At 42.4% G+C, this 23,709-nt stretch overlaps 1 protein-coding gene across 1 annotated transcript in view; it reads right to left on the bottom strand.

The window, feature by feature from the left end:
* The window catches only part of ADCY10 (adenylate cyclase 10), an 87,934-nt gene that overhangs the window by 7,228 nt on the left and 56,997 nt on the right, over window positions 1-23,709 (bottom strand). The window contains exons 21-30 of the mRNA XM_061185760.1: window positions 17,840-17,909; window positions 16,812-17,043; window positions 15,563-15,670; window positions 14,874-15,055; window positions 11,639-11,795; window positions 9,107-9,311; window positions 8,932-9,028; window positions 8,277-8,392; window positions 7,267-7,384; window positions 5,133-5,328 (exon numbers count right to left, since the gene is read on the bottom strand). Coding sequence (XP_061041743.1) covers window positions 5,133-5,328; window positions 7,267-7,384; window positions 8,277-8,392; window positions 8,932-9,028; window positions 9,107-9,311; window positions 11,639-11,795; window positions 14,874-15,055; window positions 15,563-15,670; window positions 16,812-17,043; window positions 17,840-17,909 — 1,481 coding nt within the window. The remainder of the gene's footprint in view (window positions 1-5,132; window positions 5,329-7,266; window positions 7,385-8,276; window positions 8,393-8,931; window positions 9,029-9,106; window positions 9,312-11,638; window positions 11,796-14,873; window positions 15,056-15,562; window positions 15,671-16,811; window positions 17,044-17,839; window positions 17,910-23,709) is intronic.

The following is a 23,709-nucleotide window of genomic DNA, read 5'->3' as shown; positions in this document are numbered from 1 at the left end:
TTTTTAATTTCATTTATTGTGTTGTTCATCATTGTTTGTTTGCTCTTTAGTTATTCTAGGTCCTTTTTAAACATTTCTTGTATTTTCTCCATTCTATTTCCAAGATTTTGGATCATCTTTACTATCATTACTCTGAATTCTTTTTCAGGTAGGCTGCCTATTTCCTCTTCATTTGTTTGGCCTGTTGGGTTTCTACCTTGCTCCTTCATCTGCTGTGTATTTCTCTGTCTTCTCATTTTGCTTAATTTATTGTGTTTGGGGTCTCCATTTCACAGGCTGCAGGTTTGTAGTTCCCATTGTTTTTTGTGTCTACCCCCAGTGGGTAGATTTGGTTCAGTGGGTTGTGTCGGCTTCCTGGTGGAGGGGACTGGTGCCTGTGTTCTGGTGGGTGGAGCTGGATCTTGTCTTTCTGGTGGGCAGGACCACGTCTGGTGGTGTGTTTTGGAGTGTCTGTGAACTTAGTATGATTTTAGGCAGCCTCTCTACTAATGGGTGGGGTTGTGTTCCTGTCTTGCTAGTTGTTTGGCATGGGGTGTCCAGCACTGGAGCTTGATGGTCATTGAGTGGAGCTGGGTCTTAGTGTTGAGAAGGAGATCACTGGGAGAGCTCTCGCTGATTGATATTATATGGAGCCAGGAGGTCTCCAGTGGTCCAATGTCCTGAACTCGGCTCTCCCACCTCAGAGGCTCAGGCCTGACACTTGCTGGAGCACCAAGACCCTGTCAGCCACACGGCGGAGACAACTGTGGTAAAAATCTGACTGGTATCTTGTATTTTTCTTTGCTGGGTGATTTATCCTGAGCAAGACGCCATCCCTTGAGCACCAGCTAAGGAAGTATTCAAATAAGCAGTTAAAATGCAGTGCAGGCAACATGGGAACAAGGATCCTCAGGGAGAACACAAAGCAGGAACTTCTTAATTTCTCCTGGAAGATGTGGAAGGGATGTGAGATCTGAAGGAAGAAGACATGGCCAGACAAACAATGTTGAAAGAAAGCAGATTATATATATAAAGGCGCTAGACAAGGGTGGATGGCTGTTGCAAGAATTAAAAATAGTTCTGAAAGTAGATTTGGGTAAAGGGAGTTAAAGAAAATCTGGAGATGAACCTGAGGTGACATGCAGATGCTCTATCTTAAAGGGCTCTTTTCAACGACATGGTTCTTTTATATCAGATCTCACAAATTCAAATGCTGACAGAGCTGGGCAAGAAACATAAATAAGAGGCTGAATGTAGCAAGATAAGAAGCAGAGGGGATTATGTCATACTGGAGAGGGTATGCCCTAAATGTCACCCCTCGTCAATTCCAGCCAGTAGCTGCCCTTTAGGATTGGGGCCTAGAGTCACCAGATACTCCAATTTTTAAAAGAAGAGTAAGAAATTCAGATTTTTTTTAATGTGAAAGTATCCCAGGGACTTCCCTGGTGGTCCAGTGGTAAAGAATCCACCTTACAATGCAGGGGATACGGGTTCGATCCCTGGTCAGGGAACTAAGATCCTACATGCTGTGGGGCAAATAAGCCCATGCGCCACAACTACTGAGCTCACATGCCTCAACTAGAGAGCCTGCGTGCCACAAACTACAGAGGCCACGTGCTCTGGAGCCTGAGCGTCACAACTAGAGAGAGAAAAACCCTCATGCCACAACTAGAGAGAAGCCCGTGTGCCGCAACGAAGAGCCCATGCGCCGCAACGAAAAGATCCTGCATGCTGCAACTAAGACCCAACGCAGCCAAAAATAAATAAAATATCTTAAAAGAAAAGAAAAGAAAAAAAATCCCAATGTTTAAATACACCATTTCTGACTTAACCAATATTTTTGAAAGGCATATGATTTTTATTTTCCCCTAGTTTTTTAAATACTATAAACCTGAGATCAACATCTTTATAGATAAATTTTTGTTTGCCATCTGATTATTTCCTTAGGTTAGTTCCTAGGAGGAGAATTAAATGATGTGCATATTTTAAAGATATTCATGTATTTTGCCAGAATGCTCTCTAGAAAGTTTATGAGAGTCCTTCAGAGCATGAATGTGCCTTCTCTCATGTCTTTGCTAACTTGATGGTCAACAATACAATGTCTTTTTCTTTTATTGCATTTACTTCAATTTCATAGAAATGGATTGAAACATTGAGTTTTCCTGACTAACCTGTTACATGTTTATTTTGTCTATCAATTATTTATTCAAGAAATTAAACATCTACTGTGTGTAACCAAGCAGGACCCTATGGGGCCTTCTCGGGACAGACTGCTCCCACCATGTCCTCTGCTTTCCTCTTGTTTGTAGAAAAGCTGTAGTCTCCCAGGCCTCCCCTGAGTCACAAAAGCCTGGCTCAAGAATTAATGATTGAAAGAATATGACCATGTAGTGACAAAAATGGCAGTTGGGCCAGGAGCACTAGTAACAATTTAAACAGTACATCAGCCATATGGCAGTCACAGTATCTTTAGTTCCTCCATGAAGTAACTAGATAACAGTACCTGTTGCACATTTCCTGAGTTGTTTTATAGATGTTAGAAGTTAACTACTTAATGACCATGAGATATAGCCCCCAGACCTACTGGAGCCTGAGGATTGATGACGTTAACCCCTGTGACACTGCCCTATTACCTCACCATCAATCAGTCAGAGAAATGTGTACAAGCTGATCACATACCCTGTGAATCCTCTCCCTCACCTTGCCTTTAAAAATGCTTCCCTGAAACCTTTTGGGGAGTTCGGGTTTTTTGAGCATTAGCTGCCCCAGACTCCTTGTCTGGCACCTTACAGTAAATGCTGCACTTTCCTTCACCACACCTGGTGTCAGTAGATTAGCTTTACTGCATGTGGGAGAACGAGCCCAAGTTTGGTTCAGTAACATGTGTAAAAGGCATTGCTCTGTGTACTGTGGGAGATACTAAGTTTGATTTTGTGTGCTTTTGTGTTCTTGTGTTCTTTCTACTCCCCACCTCTACCACTCCATCTCATTCCTGGGCTTCCCAGCCCCATCCCCTTCTGGAACTCAAATCACAAACTCCTTGAGTACAAAGACAACATTTTACACATCTTTGTTGTAATCCCAATAGCACCTATTGTGTTTTTAACCTGTACTGTCTGTGGGATAGGTGAGTTTTATACTTTACTACTCATTAAATAAAGAGGTGCTTTCTTTTAACCAGCTGCTAATTTATCTACCTGGATTTCCATATATCAGGTTGGCCAAAATTGTGGTACCCCTTTATTAGCACTGAATATTTAAAAATGATGGGCTTCCCTGGTGGCGCAGTGGTTGAGAATCTGCCTGCCAATGCAGGAGACACGGGTTCGAGCCCTGGTCTGGGAAGATCCCACATGCCACGGAGCAAATGGGCCCGTGAGCCACAATTACTGAGTCTGCGTGTCTGGAGCCTGTGTTCCGCAACAAGAGAGGCCACGATAGTGAGAGGCCTGCGCACCGTGATGAAGAGTGGCCCCCGCTTGCCACAACTAGAGAAAGCCCTCGCACAGAAACGAAGATCCAACACAGCCATTAATAAATAAATAAAGCACACCTAGTATAGTGTAATTTAAAAAAAAAAAAAAAATTGATTTAAAAATGATAATGACAGTCAACTCATATGTCATACACAATGTGCCTGGTATTTGAAAGGAAAAAGAGAATGTTGGAATAAATTAAATCATGTTTAAGATGGTAAAAATCTATTTTTTTAAAACAACATGAAGTTAAGCATGTTTTAAATCCCTCACAAGTAATTTTCTTAAGGAAAGACATTTGCTCCATCAAATTACATGAAATAAATTACATAATACACATAAAAATTATATAAGTCATATGTAATACATAATAATTACATAAAACAAAATGTTTTATATCACCAAACAATTTCCATATACTGTGTGAGAACCAGAAGAATGTTTTATGAATCAGAAATATAAATACATGTTCTATGTCAAAGAGTACATACCTCCAAGCAGTGATGACAGTGAACTTGTGTGTTTTTGGAGGCGGCGATTTAGTCAGCTGGTGTGAACAAATTGCAGGAAGAGATGCTGAGGTTGAGTGTGCTATGAGAGTGGTAGGGAGTGGGCTCCCACCTGGGCAAATTCAAGACTTTTCTATCCAGCAGCAGTGAAAAAGACCCAGCCCATAACAATGCCTCCGAAGATTAAATGAGCAACTATTCTTCACTGGTCTCCAGATGCCTTGTTTTGAAACATTTTAACATCTCTGAAATAGGGAGGTGCCTTAAAATCGTCAGCATCTAGATTCTGCCAACAACCTGAAGGAACCTGCAAGTAGGTTCTTCCCTAGATCATGAGAAAATACCTCAGCCAACACCTTGATTTTAGCCTTGTAAGACCCTCAGCAGAGAACCCAGCCAAGCCCGTCCAGACTTTTGACTGCTAAGCCCGGAGATGAAAAAAGAAGTGCTGTCATTTAAGCTGTTAAGGTTGTGTACTTGAAGACATAGCAATAGAAAAGGAATTCACCTGCATTCAGTTTCTAAGCGAACAAGGCAAACACTTGTTAAGCCGGCCCTGGAGGTTCAACCCTTCATTCTCTTAGGGGGGCTTGCCCATGCTGGGCTGTAGACTCTGGGAGGCAGTCACCAGGTTTAATTTGCTCACTCTTGTACCCCAACACCTAGTACCAGGTCCTTACTACGTATCAGTTGAATGTTTAAAATTGCTGTGTGCAAAGATTTATCTACCAAGATGTTTATCATAGCAACAGCAATAAAGTACTACAGAAAAATTCTATCTAAGAATAGTTTGGCAATATCATCTAATAGTATATCTATAAGATAAAACACTAGGCTTCCTTTTAACTAGTGGTGCAGAAAACAATTTAACAGCAGGGAATTATTCATAAATATATCTTATTTAGTAGCAAGTTTAAAAAATGGAAATGCATGCACACACATGGAAGAAAACTTGGAAAGTGGTATCTCAATATGTATAAAGTGATTATCTCTGAGTAGTAAGGTTGTGGGCAATTTATATTCTAATTATGGGGAGGGAGTGGCCTTCAAAAACTTAAACTATAAAACACGTGTAACTTCTGTAATCAGAGAAAATAATTATCACAGGAGGTAGAGAAAAATCCATTTAAGGCATGACTTACCGGGGAAACCAGAGAAGAGGCCTTACCTTGAGTAGGTCAACTCCACTGTCCTGAGCATTCTCTGATTGTTCTTCAATTTGCTTTTGAAGGTAGAGGACTTGCCCTTCCATGTACCTACTGAGGCCTATGCAGTAAAGAGCTGCTGGGGTTCTTCTTGACACTAGACTTTTGGCTCTGTTGGAAAATATGTGAAAGTTGTCCCACTCCTGAAGTCTGGCATACCTGTATCACCACAGAAGAATAAGAAAAATCCCCATCACCCTTGGAATGGGCTGGTTTCCTGAAATGGGTCTCTCTAGAGGTGCAGCTCCTAGTACTTTGGTCTCTGGAAGCCTGCCACTGGCCTATTCAGGGAAAATTATGTGATATGGAGCAAGGACAGGATAGAATTTTTTGATGATTTCAAATGAACATAATTGGGGGGAATACTTGGGCAATATTAGCTACCATTTAGTTCTTTTTTTTTTTTTAATTTATTTACCATTTAATTCTTTGGACTCTTTAAAGTGAGGGAATTTCCTGGAAGTCCAGTGCTTAGGACTCCTCACTTTTACTACCAGGGGCCCGGGGTTCAATCCCTAGCCAGGGAACTAAGATCCCACAGGCTTTTTGGTGTGGCCAGAAAAAAAATGAAACAGATCAGGCACTTGGAGCTATAAATTCTGGGGCTTGAAGAAATTGCTCTGATTTCAAAGAGAGATAGCCTGGGCTGATACTACTCAAGGTGTGGGCCACGGAGAGGCATCATCAGTACCATCTGAGTGCTCCTTGGAAATGCAAGCTCTCTGGTCCAACCCAGATCTACTGAATCAGACAGACTCTGGGGATGGGGCCAGAAATCTGAGTTAACAAACTCTCCAGATGATTCCTATGCCCATAAAGTGGGAGCAGTATTGGCCTAAGCTACAGCTGTTGCAAGAACTCTTCAGGTGAGGTAGAGTAGAATAAGAAATTAGGGTGATTTTTGGACTTTAGATTCCTTGAACTTTAACTCACCAGGGCAAATTAATTTGACTTTGAACTTTCACTTCTTTAGACTTTAGCTGGCAAGGGTAATTGATTTTTTGGATTTTAATTTCTCCCAATGAGTTTTATAATAAGAGGCGATTTCTATTCAAATTTGAAACTGCTCTAGTTTGTGGCACTTTACATAGGAATGTCTTCGTATTATCATTTAATCTCATCACAAAATCTTTAAATACTGGACAACATGACTGCATATATAATTTGAGATGGGAAGTGGAATAGGGAATGACTTTCAGTCTTGGGGATGGCTGTGGAAGTAATTTATTTAATGTTCTGGAGCCTTACTGTCCATCTACTTCCTTGAAGCTAAAGCCATAGCTACAGGCTTATTGAGTTTAAAAAATGTAATGGGTTAAAGAGATTAAGCCTCATGCTTAATGGGTTAATGGGGATACAGGAAGCCTGCTTCTTCAACCCTCCTGAAGTTTCCTTCCATGTGAGGGAGCTCCACTGGTGCAAAGCTCCACATTTCTTTCCCTGCCTCACTCACTCCTCCAATGACAAGGGGTGACTTAGTAGGCTGGTGACTTTGGGACAGAAATTAGGCAGGTGTAGCTCTCTTTCATCTTGAGAGCCAGTGAGACCCACGGGGAACATGGTACTTCCTGCCTCAGTGGGGTGGGGAAGGGGTGGAGTTTTCTAGAACTGCCTGCTGCTGATGGGTAAGTCTAATCCTGGGGTTCAATATTAGGAAGCTCACTTGCCTGCAGATACAAGCCATATCCTCCAACATCGGCTCTATTAACAATGATTATGATTCCATCTTGGGGGTGGGGAGGGGGTAAGTAGTGCTATTTATTAGTCTCCCTCAAACCCCCAACACTTCTCAGAAGCAAGTACTCTTTTCTTGTTCATCTCTGTATTAATACTGCACGCTATGTATGCAATAAATTCTTGTTGCATTGAGTACAATTGAAGTGGCATCGCTTTACTGGCCTCAGTTGAGTGGGATGAACTAGGTGATCCGCAAGGTGTTTTTCAGTATAAATCTGCTCTGTCACTTTCAATCTGTCTTAGGTATAAATTAAAAGTACTTTCCCTTTCTTTTCTTTCCTTTTTTCAAATCTCATAGAACTCTTCCAGGAGTCAACATTTTCAAATTTGGGAATTTAGTGGTATGCAACACATTGTTACCAAATAGCTATACATGAGTAAAGTCCCAGGAGGATTCCACTTTGGAACTTCAGTATTCTGTTGTCTTCGTTTTGGTGTATGAATTCCAAACATTCTTCAAATGACCTATAAACAAAGCCTAAAAAAGAGAGAAACAGGAGAACTTGGCTGGTAGGTTGGGGGTGGAGGGGTGTCGTCTTTCTGGCCTAAGAGCTCCCAGGAGAATTTCCCACTGTGAGGACAGGCCTCCGTCTCTGATTACTTTATGAATCCAAAGGGTCCCACGGATTACAACAACCAGGTGACTGCACTGCCCTGTGTTTGCTGAGCCCCTGCTTTTGTGGAAGTTTATGTGTATAAGATACAAGTCCATAATATCAACTAGGCAGGAGTGGGGTTTAAACCAATCCTCCCTGCTTGAGCCCAGGGAATCAGCCTCAGTGCAGCCTGGGACTTCTCAGTCTTCGCGTTCACACTTCCCTGGCTGGCAGCAATATCCACATCCCTCGTTGAAAATATGGCTGGGAAAAAGAATGCCCAGTTTGGCCCCTCTGGTTTAATATGTACACTGAGGCCTGCCTACCTGGTGTAACATGAAGGTTATCAGGAAAGAACTTGTTTTCTAAATCGCTAACAGCTGCCAGTGCCTGGAACCCTCACCTCACCATTAGCAGTCCTCCCCTTCATTTTCAAGCATGAAGTCTCTAAGTCTATCCTGCTAAAAATTAAATGCCCTCGTAGAAGCCACATAGTAAGATACTGTCAGTCACTATCACTTGTGTGATACAAATGATCTGACGCTTTAACTGGCAGCTTAAATTCTAAATTCTCTTCCTTGTTGGTCCCTTGCAATCCTTGCACCTTCTAGATGGCTCCTCAGTTCATAACACCAGGCTCTCCCCTCCCCTGTCCTGTATGTTTTTCGAGCCAGAAACCCAGTGGTCTCAAAGCCCTAGCCCTGTCACCTGCCACACCACACCAACCCAAGTGTTATTCCCCCAGTTTCTTATAAATTCCAAGGCCATGCTCACCAGAATAAAGCATGATGTCCAGGCAGACAAAATAGAAAAATGCCTTGCTGAAGATATGCTCTTCTGCTACAGAAAGATCCCACAGCCACCCCAGCACCTGGATCAGTTGCTTGTATCTATGGATAAGAAAAGGTGGTAGGATTAAAAAATAGTGTGTGGGGAGAGAAGGAAGTTCAGTCCTGGTCTCAGTCCTGCCCAGCAATTCAGGACCAAATATGATTCTTCAACAGACTTCAAACCCACTCCTAAATCTCAAGTTGGCTTTCTGTTCAAACTGTTCTTTCCTGGACCTCTCTATCAGGGTGGCCAGAGTCAGGCCAAGTTGGCCTGCGCCTCTGGTCCTGGCTGCTACTCTCTGGGCATTTGCCTCCCCTGTGAGACTGTTCCCTTTCTTCTACCTGGCAGTGGTGGAGGCCTGATTCCCACAGTGGGGCTGACTGTCTGACCCTCCTCCAGCCACTGGCCAGAGCAACCAGGTTAGAGGTGATGTCTGTGAAAGAGTAGTGGTATCCCAAGGATGATGATTATCAGTTACATCAGCTTCTGGTAAACCTTACTTCCTGCCCCACCCTATGGCCGGGGTTAAGTAAACCCAGAACATTCCATTAATATGGCTTTCTTCCTCTAATTTTGGAAAAGGCCTTGAGATAAATACCTGTTTTTCAAGAAGAGGGATTTACAAAGCCAGCAGAGGACCAGACAGTGTCTGTTGGGATTACGAAGCAATGACCACATCTTGTGGGCTCGAGAGCCTGGGAAGAAAACAATTCCAGTATATTTCTGGGCATTACTTGTATCTGCAAGTTCTTTCTTGACCAGCCAGGGCTTACCTAAGTCAATGGCCAAGTCCAAGTGACCCATTAGGAGCTTGATATAGCCAAGTGTATCGGCCACGTAGGTCATGATTTCAACGCCCTCGTGTTTCAGGGGGAGGTTGAAGATGTGCTCCATGGTCATGACCTCATATTTGAACCACACGCCCTGGTAGCCGGCTAGATGGTGGTACAGTGAATAGTCCAGGTAGGCCTTAATGATCTGAAATGGCAGCAGTGGAGGAGAGGAGGAGAGATGGGGCAAGACTGGGATGGAACCCGAAGCAGAAAGCCCAGGATATCACCAAACATCTGCCAGTAAACATGGATTTATTAAGCTTGGGAATGGAGCTGGACATTTGGCAAAACCATAGGCTTAGATACAGAAATTAAGCTGAGTTTCTGCCACCTATTTAATGCATGATCCAGGACAAGCTCAATGGCCCCTTTTGCCCACACAGGGTCCTTAAACAAAATATAAGAATTTTAATTTTTGTGAAAAATAAAAGTAATAGCTTATATGTGTGGATATATGACTGCATACCAAAAAGCCTGGAAGGATTCATTCCAAACTGTAAAAAGCAGTTACCTATTTGTTGCAGTTTGAGTAGAGATTTGAGGGACTTTTTACTTTATGCAGTTCTGTGATGTTTAATTTATTGTTATAACAAGCATGTATTGCTTTTTTTGTTTAACAATAAAGGAAGGTTGGTTTGGTTTGGTTTGCTTTCAAAAAAAATGTAAAGACTAGTTCTAAACTTAACTGGGAGATTGAAGAGAAGTTGGTTACTGTTTAAACAACTCTTCAATCTGGTGATGCTGTCATCGTTGATATGGTTCCTGGCAAACCCACGTGTGTTAAGAGCTTCTCTGACTATCCTCCTCTGGGCCGTTTTGCTGTTCGTGACATGAGACAGACAGTTGCTGTGGGTGTCATCAAAGCAGTGGACCAGAAGGGCAGCGGGAACTCGCAAGGTCACCAAGTCTTCCCAGAAAGCTCAGAAGGCTAAATGAATATTATCCCCAATACCTGCCACCCCAGTCTTAATCAGTGGTGGAAGAACAGTCTTAGAACTCTTTGCCTCAACTGGCCATTTTAGTTTAATAGCAAAAGACTGGTTAATGATAACAACGCATGGTAAAACCTTCAGAAGGAAGGGAGAATGTTTTGTGGACCATTTGTTTTGTGTGTAGCAGTTTTCCAGGAAAAATAGTGAAAGAACTCGAAATGGGCCAAAACAAAAAAAATTCAGTGGGTGTCCTGTCTAGCTCACTCATCAAGGTTATCTCTGCCTTTCACTGCCTTTGGGAAACCTGGTAATAATGTAAATGATTCTTTTTCATAGAAATAGAAATGTTCGGTGGAATACAAGTGATTGTATTCTTGCCCTGTGACTAGACTAGTTTTGTATACATTCATAAATTAAATTCTCCTGGGAACCAGTTGTAACATCTTAGTAGTTCTCTCACTAACTTTAATGAGCTCAATAACATCTTTGATGCGTGTTCTTTTACTTTTACTTTTTTTGGCCATGCTACGCAGCTTGTGGGATTTTAGTTCCCCGACCAGAGATTGAACCCCGGGCCCTCAGCAGTGAGAGCACAGAGTCCTAACCTCTGGACCGCCAGGGAATCATTTTATCTTTTTAAAAGAATTATCATTTTACATTTTCCTTTTTCACCCTCATTCTCTTACAAGTACGATGTGGAGTTTTCCAAGGGAAAGTTATGTGACATTACAAGGAAGTGAAAGTAGAAGCAGATTGAGAATCTAGCTGTCTTCTGTGAAGTCAGACATTAAGGTATTTGCAAAAATGTAATACATGCCATTCTTCTCACAAAATTTTTTGTTTGGGGAAATAGAGTTTTTTTCAGTGAAAATGTTAATTATGTTCATATGTCATGGGTTTATTTTCTCTAAAAAATATTTTTAAAGTATCTCAGTTTTTGTTTCTTATATGACTATCAATAGATACACCTCATAAAAATATATGACCCCGGGCTTCCCTGGTGGCGCAGTGGTTGAGAGTCTGCCTGCTAATACGGGGGACACGGGTTCGAGCCCTGGTCTGGGAAGATCCCACATGCCGCGGAGCAACTAGGCCCGTGAGCCACAACTACTGAGCCTGTGCCTCTGGAGCCTGTGCTCCGCAGCAAGAGAGGCCGCAATAGTGAGAGGCCCGTGCACCGCGATGAAGAGTGGCCCCCACTTGCCACAACTAGAGAAAGCCCTCGCACAGAAACGGAGACCCAACACAGCCATAAATACATAAATAATAAATAAAATTAAAAAATATATATATATATGATGCCATATAAAAAATATAAATATATAAACCCATATAAAAAGCTATTTGAGGTCCTCAATTATTAGGAGTATAAGGGGATCCTGGGACCAAAATGTTTGACAACTGCTAGCCTCAGCGGAACAATCTAGTCTGGAAGGATTTTATTAAATCTTCATGATTTTGAATTTTGATTGGCTTTCACTAGGTTTTTCTCTCCAAATGAGATTCAGAAACGTAAAAAGCAGCTACAAAAATACCCTACCTGGAAATCATCTTGAGTTTCCAGGGCAGTATTCACTTGCATCAGAGCTGCCAGGTGGCGATAATACTTGTAGTGAAAAAAATACTTTAAGCTATAGATCTGCCACAGCAAGGAGAAGCAAGTGGTTTGCTGGTAAAGTTGCGCCAGCCTCTTCTTCCTATTAGATAAAGTACACACGTGGGACATAAGAAGAAGGTATCACCACCAGCATGCTTGAGGGAAGCACAGGGCAGAGTCCTCACTACTGGCTTGGGGGTCAAAACAGACTTGAGTTTGAGGCCTGTTTCCTTTACGTGGAAATTAACATGCATGTTAATTTTTTTTTTCAGTTTCAGCACATAGTATTTTTTTATTGACACATAGTTGATTTACAATGTTGTGTTAATTTCTGCTGTACAGCAAAGTAATTCCGTTATACATATGTATATTGATACATTATTTTTTAAAAATATTCTTTTCCATTATGGTTTATCACAGGATATTGAATATAGTTCCTCGTGCTATACAGTAGGACCTTGTTGGACATGCACATGAATCTTTATGAAGCAAAATTTTTCCACCGGACAATGGGGACCATAATACCTACTTTGTGATGATTAATTAAGGTAATTGATTTAACTCACCTGTCCCCTGTCAGTTCATTGCCATTTAAATGAAATTATTTAAAAAGCACATTTATATCATTTTATCACATTTGAGACTGATGACAACCCCGTAAGAAAGGAAGGAATAATTAACCCCATTTTACATGAGTGAAAGGTGAGACTCAGACAGGTTAAGTAATTAAGTCAAAATCACATAGCTAGAATGTGATGGTGCCAGGACTCTAGCCTTGGCCACCTCCAGCCCTGGCCACCTCCAGCCTGGCCAGTCCAGTGTGTCATTTCCTCTGTTACACATGGTTGTCGGGAGCTAGGTCTCAGCTCAACAAAGGAAATGAGCCTTTTAAACAACCCCATTCTGCTGTGGTCTGAATGCATCCCCCAAAATTCATAAGTTGAATTCTAACTCCCAAAAGTGACGGTAATAGTAGGTGGGGCCTTTAGGACATGATAAGGTTATGAGGGTGGAGCCTTCATGACTGGGATTAGAGCTCTTATAAAAGAGACTCCACAGAGTTCCTGGCCCCATTCCACCATGTGAGGATACGACAAGAAGTCTGTGACCCTGAAGAGGGCCCTGGCCCAGCCACTAGGACCTCAGACTTCCAGCCTCCAGAACTGTGAACAATAAACTTCTGCTGTTAATAAGCCACCCGGCCTGTGGTATTTTGTCACAGCAGTCCAAACAGACTAAAACACATTCTGACAACAGAGTGGAATGTTGCAGGAGATGGTGAACTTCCTGTGCTGGAATTATTCAAGGGAAGGATGGCTGACCACCTACCGGGAATGTTTGGGGTCTCAGCCTCAGCCTCCACAAGTCATTTAACTGGTAACGTAGCCCCCAATCTTCTCTATTTGTGATAAAATGGGATCCTAAACTGGCTGCAATATTAGTAATTTAACAAAGCCAAGAAAACAAAATATAACTAGAAATAACTATCAAAAAGCAGATTTTAAATAAAGATGAGAAGAAAGGAAGATATCCTAGAGATTCTTAAAGAAGAATTCCAGGTACTTTCAGTTTAGACATTGATGACATTCATTCTGTTGTGGAAATTATTTTTTAAAGTTTCTAAGGAAACATGGAGAAGGTAAAATCCCTTATAATATACGGAGCTCATGAAGCTGTAGAAATTCTGACATTAAATATTGTTTCTTAATGTCCTTATTTTTGAGATGAGAACCTTTTGACTGGACAGCATTTTAAGCCAATTGTTCTCTAGTTTCTTCCTGATCATCACTGTTTCTCCTTCTCCTCTTGTGCAGGTACTTCTTATTCCTTTTACAAAATGTGGCTGTACATTAGGCTTGTCAGATTTAGGGAATGAAAATATGGGATGCCAGGTTAAATCTGCATTTCAAAACAATTCTTTTAGAATGCATATGTCCTAAATATCTTGTGTGATATAAGGTATACTAAAAAAAAAAATCATTTGTTATTGATCTGAACTTTAAATTCAACTAGGCATCCTTTATTTCATCTGGCAACCCTCTGTGTGACCCAAACTCCAATTCTCTCTTACCTCTCCAAGAGATCTCTGCGAACTTCTCCCCGCCTCTCCCCCTCCTGGTGTCTCCTGAGGCAGCAGGCTTAGATTCTCAGGAGCCTGTCCCCAGTCTGCAAAGGAGCTCAGCTGCACCTCATTTCCATCCCAGCCTCCCCCATAGTCAAGGGAACACTTTCAGGAAACTGGGGAAGGCAGTTTTTGGTGGGGTTGCCAAAGAATTGCAGCAATTTGCCCATAGAAATAGATACTTGTATCTCAGGCAGAACCTGTGGGAATATTGCAGCTGGCCTCTCCCAAGATGGAAGAGATCTTCTGCCAGCTCTCCAGATCCCCAACTAGGTGGCATCTCTCTTGGTATGAATTGCTAGGTAGGTGGAATATATTCTTAAAACTTTTATTGTGGAAAATTTCAAACATGCATACACAGTAAAATAGAAAAATATAATGAGCCACATGTACCCAGCATCCAGCTTCAGCAACTATCAACATTCTTATTACATCTGTCCTTCTACTCACTGTTTCCTTCTCCTACCCCACCTCATTATTTTTTATAGTTCTTTTATAGATAAAATTTATGTACATTGAAATGTACATATCTTAATGGTATAATCTTGACCGATGGATACCCCATGTAACCCACGTATCTATAGAGTTACAAAAATGGGTGGGCTGTTTTGTCTTTTGGCAGATGTCTTCAGGACCTGCCATTTTTCTTTGGGGCAGGGACAATACCCAGGGTTTTAGCACTGAATTGGAAGAGGACTTGTGACTGAGGCTCTAGGAACAGGTGGTGCAGATTCCCATTGGAACATGGATGGCCAGAGGGGTTAGTGGGTAAGATGAGTGGGGAGGGGCACTGGAGCTCACCTCGCAAAGGGCTCCCTTAAGGTTTTGTCACCTGAACTCCCTTTGGCAAAAGCTGCCTGTTAAGTTGTTCTGAGGCAACCCAGCCCTGGCCTGGGAGCCCCGCTCCCACTCATCCCCTCCCCCACCAGTGAGCCACCAGGACTCCTTGCTCCCGCTAGAGGCCCAGGCTTTGGGGGCTGACTGTTGGACTATGTGTAGGTCTCTCTCCTCTGGGGAGTGAGATGAGATACCCAGCTCTCCCCACCTCCTCCTTACCCTGGAGGTGAGCTCTCTTGGGCCTGCTGATTCTGATTCACATAAGGAAAGTGTCTGTTTTTTTCAACATGAATCTGGAGAAACAAGGAGATTAAGTTGTAAGGAAAGATTCGATTGAGGAGCTTCAAGGCCTTCCTCAGCATTTTCTTGGCAAGCACCATCTGGCCCATGTTGAAACAGACCTACAAGGAGAAGAAAGGGGAAGAAAGGAAAAGAAGAAAAGCAGTGATTCTAGGCTTGGTTGGTAGGTTCCAGAAATATATAGTTAAGGAATCTTATCCAGAAAAGGTCATTTAAGGCCCAGGAACAAAATCTCCCAGTGCCTGGCACAATCTGAAATGTTTCTTGGATGTATCTGTGGAAGGATGGTTGAATGACTAGGACTTTGCATCCTCATTGTTCATCATCTACCTCTGAGAAAACGTTTACCTATTCCTGTCCATTTTGGGAGGTTGTTAGAAAAACATTTCATAAAGCTGTCAACCGAGAGGCTAAAGAAGATCTTGCTACAGACAAGTGATGGTGAGGAGGTTTGAGTCCCGGGGCTTGGGGTTCTGGAGTCTTGGAAAAGATCTGTGGCAGAGGATGGGAGGAGGATGTAGAAAGTATAGGGATGACTTCTACTACTTCTTCTACATAAAGCCCCAGTGATAAAGAACAGATTAATCACGTTTCTAATGGTTTCTTACCTGACCTTTGAGGGTAAAAAAGGTAGTCCACTCAAAAGTCTTACTCCAAGATTTTTCCTTCTTGAGAATTTTCAGCAACCTCTCTCCCTCATTCAAATATATGTAAGCCTGCAACCAGCACAAGGAGTAGAAGGTATTGAGTCATCAGGGATCGGGACCACAGAGGGGCCATTGCCCCAGACCCTACTGAAGGAAGAGAAGCAGGACCACTCCAGCTCCCACCTCCATCTCTTCCTTCAGGTCCTGATCAGAGTCCTTCAAACTCTAGATAGCAAGGGTGGGGAAAGTTCCTGCTGAAGGTGTGGGTCACCTTCACGTCCCTCTTGGTCCACTGAATCTCTCATTCTAGAGGATGAATCTAGAGACCTCCTCCTTTCCTCATGTTGTCATGTAAGTCACCTTACCTGAAGTTTTCCCCAGGGCAATTTCCCTCTTTGAGTAATTCCATCCCCAACCTCCCTATTTCCAACAGTGTACTCATGGCTCCTGAGAGCATCCCCACATCTATGAGAAGCCAGCCTCTACTTTTGGAATGAGTTATGAACCACTCCCATTTCTTTTGCCAGGGCCATCGTTAGGAAGTGGAAGAGGAAGGTAAGGCCCTGAGCAACCTTCCTCCCTTCATCTTCAACGTCCTATGACATCGTGAAGAGAGTCTTGGCACTTGTAAACACCAAGGCAAGGTCAGACTTGAAGAGTAAAATAAGGTGAGGCACTGTCCCCAAGTCTCATGCAGCCTAAGGCGTATGTGTGAGATGCGGAAAGAGGGAGACAAGGTTTCTTTGCTGGGAGACGGGGAAGCAAATGGCACATTTTTGGGACCCTGCACTGGGGCTCTGCTTCCAATCATTGTTTTCCTGAACATTCGTCACTCCCTGGATAATGAGATGAGAGTGAGCACAGGTTTAGCAAGTTAGCCCCCAAGGCTGCCTAAACCTTCTCTTCCTGGGACTCACTGGCCACATCACACTGCCTTCTTCACATATGTGTATAAAATACGCACAGGAGCCTTTTGTTCATAAATATTTGAGAGAACCACAGCTTACTGACATTTTTAATGGTTTAATTTTAAAATTTTATATAAATCTAAGGTGTGGAGTTTAATTAGGCCACAACTGTAAAATCTGAAACAGTCCACAAGTGCAGGCATGAAGGGTGGCAGCCATGGCTACACTAGAGCTTTCTTTCTGGTCCTGTGGTCTGTAGGTCTGTCTCAAAAGTGGAGGCGATCTGGGCAGAAACAGCTTACCATATAATTATCACCCAAGATGAGATAAGCAGATGCAAGTTCTAGGAAGTAATATAAGGCTTTGCTGTTTTCTCCCAAAGCCAGAAAATGGTGAGCCAGAGGCATGATGACAATCTCTAGGATTTCCTCACACTGGCAAGATTCCAGAGGGATGATGTCATTCTCAGATGTCCTCATTTTTGATATAATGATGTCAAAGAAACTCAAGATCTTTTCTCTTATTTCTTCAGAACTGTCCAAATGCAGAAATAAATAGGAGTAATAATTTGTAGATAGAGTATAGTGTTTGATATGAAGATATCTTCAAAAATAAATAAAAGAGCAAGATAAGAAAATCTAATGTAGAGTTCTTCCATTTGGTGGTGGTTTTAGCATCTGTAAAACAACTCAGGAAGTGTGCATCAGATACTATTATCTAGGTACTTCAAAGAGGAGCTACAGGGACTTCCCTGGTGGCACAGTGGTTAAGACTCTGCACTCCTAATGCAGGGGGTCCGGTTTTGATCCCTGGCCAGGAAGCTAGATCCCACATGCATGCATGCCGCAACTAAGGAGCTGGTGAGCCACAACTAAGGAGCCCGCCTGTCACAACTAAGGAGCCTATATGCTGCAACTACTGAGCCCACGTGCTCTGGAGCCTGTGTGCCACAACTAGAGAGAAGCCTGCACACCACAATGAAGAGCCTGCTTGCCGCAACGAAAGATCCTGCATGCCACAACTGAGGAGCCCGCCTGCCGTAACTAAGACCCAGCGCAACGAAATATGTAAATAAATATTTAAAACAAAACAAAACAAAAAAACCCAAAGAGGAGCTACAGCAGAGGATATGGGGGAGGGGGGTCTGTCCTGGGAAGAGCCCATAGGTTCCCGCTCCATTACATAACTACTGACCAAACTCACCACACACACCCTCTGATTTGTGCCTAAAAGACCCAGAGTACTGACCAGACAAATGATTCTAACAGTGTTCTGAACTTAATGCCAGTTGTTCATGCTCTACCTCCTAAACAATTATAGAAGCCTGTACCTGAGATTTTCAGAAAATATTTCAGATCTCTTAGAAGTCTCTATTCTGGAAAAGGTGATCTCTTCTTCAGCTGGAAAATAAACAAACAAGTGAGTTGTATGGGTCATTGAAATGTTCATGTGGCAGAGATGTCTGGTGTCCACTGAAGCTTCCTGTTCCCCTTCCATGACAAAGTTGTTGTTGCCCAGCCAGGATCTACATTTTCCAGTCCCCGCTGCATCTTAAGTGAAGACATGTGTTTAGTTTGAAAATGGGATTCCGTCAGAAGTAATATATGTCACCTCTGAATTGAGATGGTTAGATATCTTCACCATCTTCTCCTTCCACAGGAAAACAAATTAACTGTGGGGATCTAAGGGATAGCAAATCTACAACATAGTCAGGGAGGCTGTGTCCCTGACTGACTGTGTTCAAGGCTATTTGACAACATTCTCATTGGATCATTACCTGGGCAGAAAAAAACTGTCATTCGACGGTGTTAACCCGCTGAAATGTTGGGGTTTGTTTTAGATGGTAATATTATCCTAACTAATTTACCCTGCAGTAATTCAAACTATGAATTAATGATGATGAAGAAAGCGATGTCAGCTTCTAATGGAGAAATACAGACAATTAATGGAATACCCCAAAGGGCTAACTTAAGGGCTGAGAGCCTTGAATTTAAAACCTTCAGTCTATCTAGACTTCAATAGGTTAGAAAATTCCATAATGATCTTAAAACAGAAAACAAATGAGGATTGTTGAATCTAGCCACTTATCCATTCAGGGAGAAGGAAGAATCCTAAAGAGGGAAAGGGCCTTGTCTCAGATCATATATCTGTTCATGATGGAGGTCTCCTGACTCCAAGGTGAATGCATTACTCCACAGATCTTTTAATTTATAAAATTCAGTTTCAGCATCTATTGATACTTATCACCTTCTTCTGAAAGCTTTCTGTGCCCTTGCCCCATAGAATTAGTGCCCCAACTTGTGTGTGCCCATTGACCCACGCAGACCTCTATCATCATCCTTTATCACACTGTATAAGGATTAATTTGCCCACCTCTCCTAGTCTGCTGTCTAGTTTATCTCTAGTGACTAGAGGCTGAATAAATTGAATTATGCCTTTATCCTCCTATTCCTCTAAAACTTTCTTGTCAGGGTTACCAGTGACAACCAAGTTGCCCAATCCAAATGTTACATCTTTGTCTGCATCTTATTACCCCTCTTGGCAGCATTTACGACAATTGACCACTCCCTTTTTTCACCGGCTTTCATAATACCCATTTCCTTGTTTCCCTCCCTCATTGTCTGCTCACTTTGCTGGCTCCTACTCCTCTATCAATGTTCCAAATTTTGGTAAGCCTCAGTTTGACTGTGGGCTCCTTTCTCCAACCAGATTTCTCCCTAGATAATTTCACCTGCCCATGACTTTAAATTCTACCCATATGATGACTTTTGGTTTTACATCTTTAAGACCTGACATCAACCCTTACCTACCGACTCATACATCCAACTGTCTCCTTGGCAGCTACCACGTGGATGCCTAATTTCAAAATTAAAATGATCTAAACAGAACTCTTGAATCTCTTTTCCATAAACCTATATACACCAACGTTTTGCCTGTCTTAGTAAGCATCACTGCCGTATTCATTTCTCAAGGCATCACTGTCATATTCATCTCCTCAAGGCAAAAACCTAGACAATGTCCTTGATTCTTTTCTTTCCCTCACCCCATCCCCATTCAGTCCATCAGAAAGTCCCATTATGTCTACTCCAATACATATCTGAATCCATCTTCTTCTGTCAATCTTCTTTATAGCACCACCCTAGTCCATCACCAAATTTCATCTAGACAAGTGTGAAAAACTGATCTCCCTCCTATTCCTATCCTCTTCAATCTGTTTTCTATAAAGAAGGCAGAGTACGTTTTTAAAAACATGATTCAGGACTTCCCTGGCGGCACAGTGATTAAGAATCCACCTGCCAATGCAGGGGACACCGGTTCGAGCCCTGGTCCGGGAAGATCCCACATGCTGTAGAGCATCTAAGCCCATGTGCCACAACTACTGAGCCTGAGCTCTAGACCCCGTGCTCCACAACGAGAGAAGCCACCGCAATGAGAGAAGCCACTGCAATGAGAAGCCCATGCACCGCAATGAAGAGTAGCTTCCGCTCGCCACAACTAGAGACAAAAAAAAAAAAAAAAAAAGCCCACGCACAGCAATGAAGACCCAACGCAGCCAAAAATAAATAAATGAAATAATAATTAAAAAAAAAAGATTCAGATCTCAGTGGCAGAAATTGCTTGTTTCCTATCTCAACTTCCATTGTCCCTTTTCTCCTTAGTAATAGAACTCAATTTTACTTGGGGAAGCTACATTTTCCAACCTCCCTTGCAACTGGATATATAGCCATGTGACGTATTGTGTTGTATTGTATTGTATTGGTCCTTGAGACATAAGGGGAGTATTGGGTAGGAAGAATTCTAGAAAACTACTGAAAAAGGAAGGGGCATCCCTTTCATTTTTTGGTTTCTTTTCTCCTCCTTCTAGTGTTAAATGTGAACATGATGGCTGGAACTCCAGCTACCATTTTGAACCAAGGATCTCTGATGATCATGAAGCCTCCATACCAGTCCCAGTGATGAGAAAAGCATTTTACATAGAGAAAAATACATTTAGGAACTTTAATAAATTTAAGCCACTCTAGCTGGGTCCTTGTTATATGCAGCCAATACTAATTCTAATCAATAGTTCTCTAATGTGTTCTAATCCATTTGGAATAAAATTCAGAATATTTCTCAAGGCCTCCAAGTTCCCCTGATGCTTCTATTAATTAATCTGTTTATTGTCTATCAATCAGCCTCCATTAAAATTCAATATATGAGAATAGACACGTCTGCCATTTTCACCACTATATCCCCAATGCCTAGATCACTGCCTGACACATAATAGATACTCAATAAATGCGTGTTTTTTGGAAAAAAAAATCAATGATTAAAAATAAAATGCTATTCCTTCTTCAACATCCTATATGTTTTGTTTTATATTTCAAATTGTAATAGTGATGGAATGAGATGCGGCAAAAAGCAATATTGGCTAAATAAAGCAAATAAAGTCAGGATATATAAGATATGATTTTTGTCATATCATTTACCCTTTGGGTGAATCATATTATTTTTAGGTCTCAATTTTCTTCATTTATGAAGGAAATATATTAAAAGTTCCCTACTTCAAAGAGGATCTGTAAAAATCAAAAGAAAAGAAATATATGGAATGCTTGTAGGTTCTCAGAAGAAAGGAGAAAAGCAAAGATAGTACTTGCTCACCTGTGGTTTCAAAGACTCAGAAATAAGACTTCAAGTTCAAGGTGAAAAACTGACCTCTTTTATTTATCTCCTGACCTCCAGGTCCAGCACATTTTACCCCATTAAAACAAGAATAAAATAATTTTTAAAAGCATAAACTCACAATATACAGAATGGAAGGGGTCAATTCCTATCTTAGGGCCATTACCCTGGCCCTCCCCTCTGCCTAGAATGCTCTTCCCCACCCATCCATACAATAAAATCCCTCACTTCCTTTGCCTTTCCATGAATCTTACCTCTCACTGAGGGCTACCCTAATGACTCTGCACTCCTAATCTCCCTTGCCCTACCCAACATTCTTTTCTGGTTTTCTCCTTGGGATCACTTATACATACTAAAGAATTTACTTCTATGTTAATGTTTTCTCTCCATTGTCTGCTTCTCCCCAATAGAATGCTGTTTTGTTCCCTGATGTATCTAAGGTGCCTAGAGCACTGTCTGGCACATATCAGAAACCCAATAAATATTTGCTGAATGAGTAAATGAAACATTAAATGAGATTTCAGCACATGTCAAGGAGATCAAGGAATGAGAGGAGTGCTCCCTGAAGAATTAGGTGGAGCAAGTGGAACGAAAAAGCCCAGGAGGGAGCCCACGGGCTGTCGATCCTTGGAATGGATCAAGAGTCAGAAAATAAGTTTTTCGGAAGGACATGAGGATTGATAGAGAATTGAAAAGGTAATCAACTTCCTCACTAACTGATTCATAGCTAATGCTGTGTCCTTGAACCTCTTATGATATGTCCTTCTCCGGCATTTCTTAAAAGCATACCCCATGGACTTCCCTGGTGGCACAGTGGTTAAGAATCTGCCTGCCAATGCAGGGGACACAGGTTTGAGCCCTGGTCCAGGAAGCTCCCACATGCCGCAGAGCAACTAAGCCCATGAACCACAACTACTGAGCCTGCACTCTAGAGCCCGTGCTCTGCAACAAGAGAAGCCACCACAATGAGAAGCCAGTGCACTGCAACGAAGAGTAGACCCACTTGCCGCAACTAGAGAAGGCCTGCACACAGCAATGAAGACCCAATGCAGCCAAATAAAATAAAATAAAATAAAAATAATTATGTAAAAAAAAAGCATACCTCACACTTTGGGAGATTCACGGGTAATGGACAGAGTGTCCAGCCAAGACTGAAGCAGGATATTATAAAGAAGACATTGCAAAAAAAAAAGTTTCCTAGAAACTCTAGGAAAAATAAACTTCTGTTAAGAAATCTATTCACGAGGAGGAACCAAGATGGCGGAGTAGAAGGACATGCTCTCACTCCCTCTTGTGAGAACACCAGAATCACAACTAGCTGCTGGACAATCATCAACAGGAAGACACTGGAACTCACCACAAAAGATAAGCCACATCCAAAGACAAAGGAGAAGCCACAATGAGACGGTAGGAGGGGTGCAATCACAGTAAAATCAAATTCCATAACTGCTGGGTGGGCGACTCACAGACTGGAGAACACTTATACCACAGAAGTCCACCCACTGGAGTGAAGGTTCTGAGCCCCACATCAGGTTTCCCAACCTGGGGGTCCGGCAACGGGATGAGGAATTCCTAGAGAATCACACTTTGAAGCCTAGTGGGAATTGATTGCAGGACTTTGACGGGACTGGGGGAAAGAGACCCCACTCTTGGAGGGCACACACAAAGTAGTGTGCTCATCGGGACCCAGGGGAAGGAGCAGTGACCCCAGGGGAGACTGAACCAGACCTACCTGCTAGTGTTGGAGGGTCTCCTGCAGAGGCGGCGGGTGGCTGTGGCTCACCGTGGGGACAAGGACACTGGCAGTGGAAGTTCTGGGAAGTGCCCCTTGGCGTGAGCCCTCCCAGAGTCTGTCATTAGCCCCACCAAAGAGCCTGGGGAGGCTCCAGTGTTGGGTTGCCTCAGGCCAAACAACCAACAGGGAGGGAACCCAGCCCCACCCATCAGCAGTCAAGTGGATTAAAGTTTTCCTGAGCTCTACCCACCAGAGCAACAGTCAGCTCTACCCACCACCAGTCCCTCCCATCAGGAAACTTACACAAGCCTCTTAGATAGCCTCATCCACCAGAGGGCAGACGGCAGAAGCAAGAAGAACTACAATCCTGCAGCCTGTGGAACAAAAACCACATTCACAGAAAGATAGACAAGATGAAAAGGCAGAGGGCTATGTACCAGATGAAAGAACAAGATAAAACCCCAGAAAAACAACTAAATGAAGTGGAGATAGGCAACCTTCCAGAAAAAGAATTCAGAATAATGATAGTGAAGATGATCCAGGACCTCGGAATAAGAATGGAGGCAAAGATTGAGAAGATGCAAGAAATGTTTAACAAAGACCTAGAAGAATTAAAGAACAAACAAACCAAGATGAACAATACAATAACTGAAATGAAAACTACACTAGAAGGAATCAATAGCAGAATAACTGAGGCAGAAGAATGGATAAGTGACCTGGAAGACAGAAAGGTGGAATTCACTGCTGCGGAACAGAATAAAGAAAAAAGAATGAAAAGAAATGAAGAGACCTCTGGGACAACA

The sequence above is a fragment of the Eubalaena glacialis genome, chromosome 3 (assembly GCF_028564815.1).
Source record: "Eubalaena glacialis isolate mEubGla1 chromosome 3, mEubGla1.1.hap2.+ XY, whole genome shotgun sequence".
Taxonomy (NCBI): Eukaryota; Metazoa; Chordata; class Mammalia; order Artiodactyla; family Balaenidae; genus Eubalaena; species Eubalaena glacialis.
This window is presented reverse-complemented; position numbering and strand designations above follow the sequence as displayed.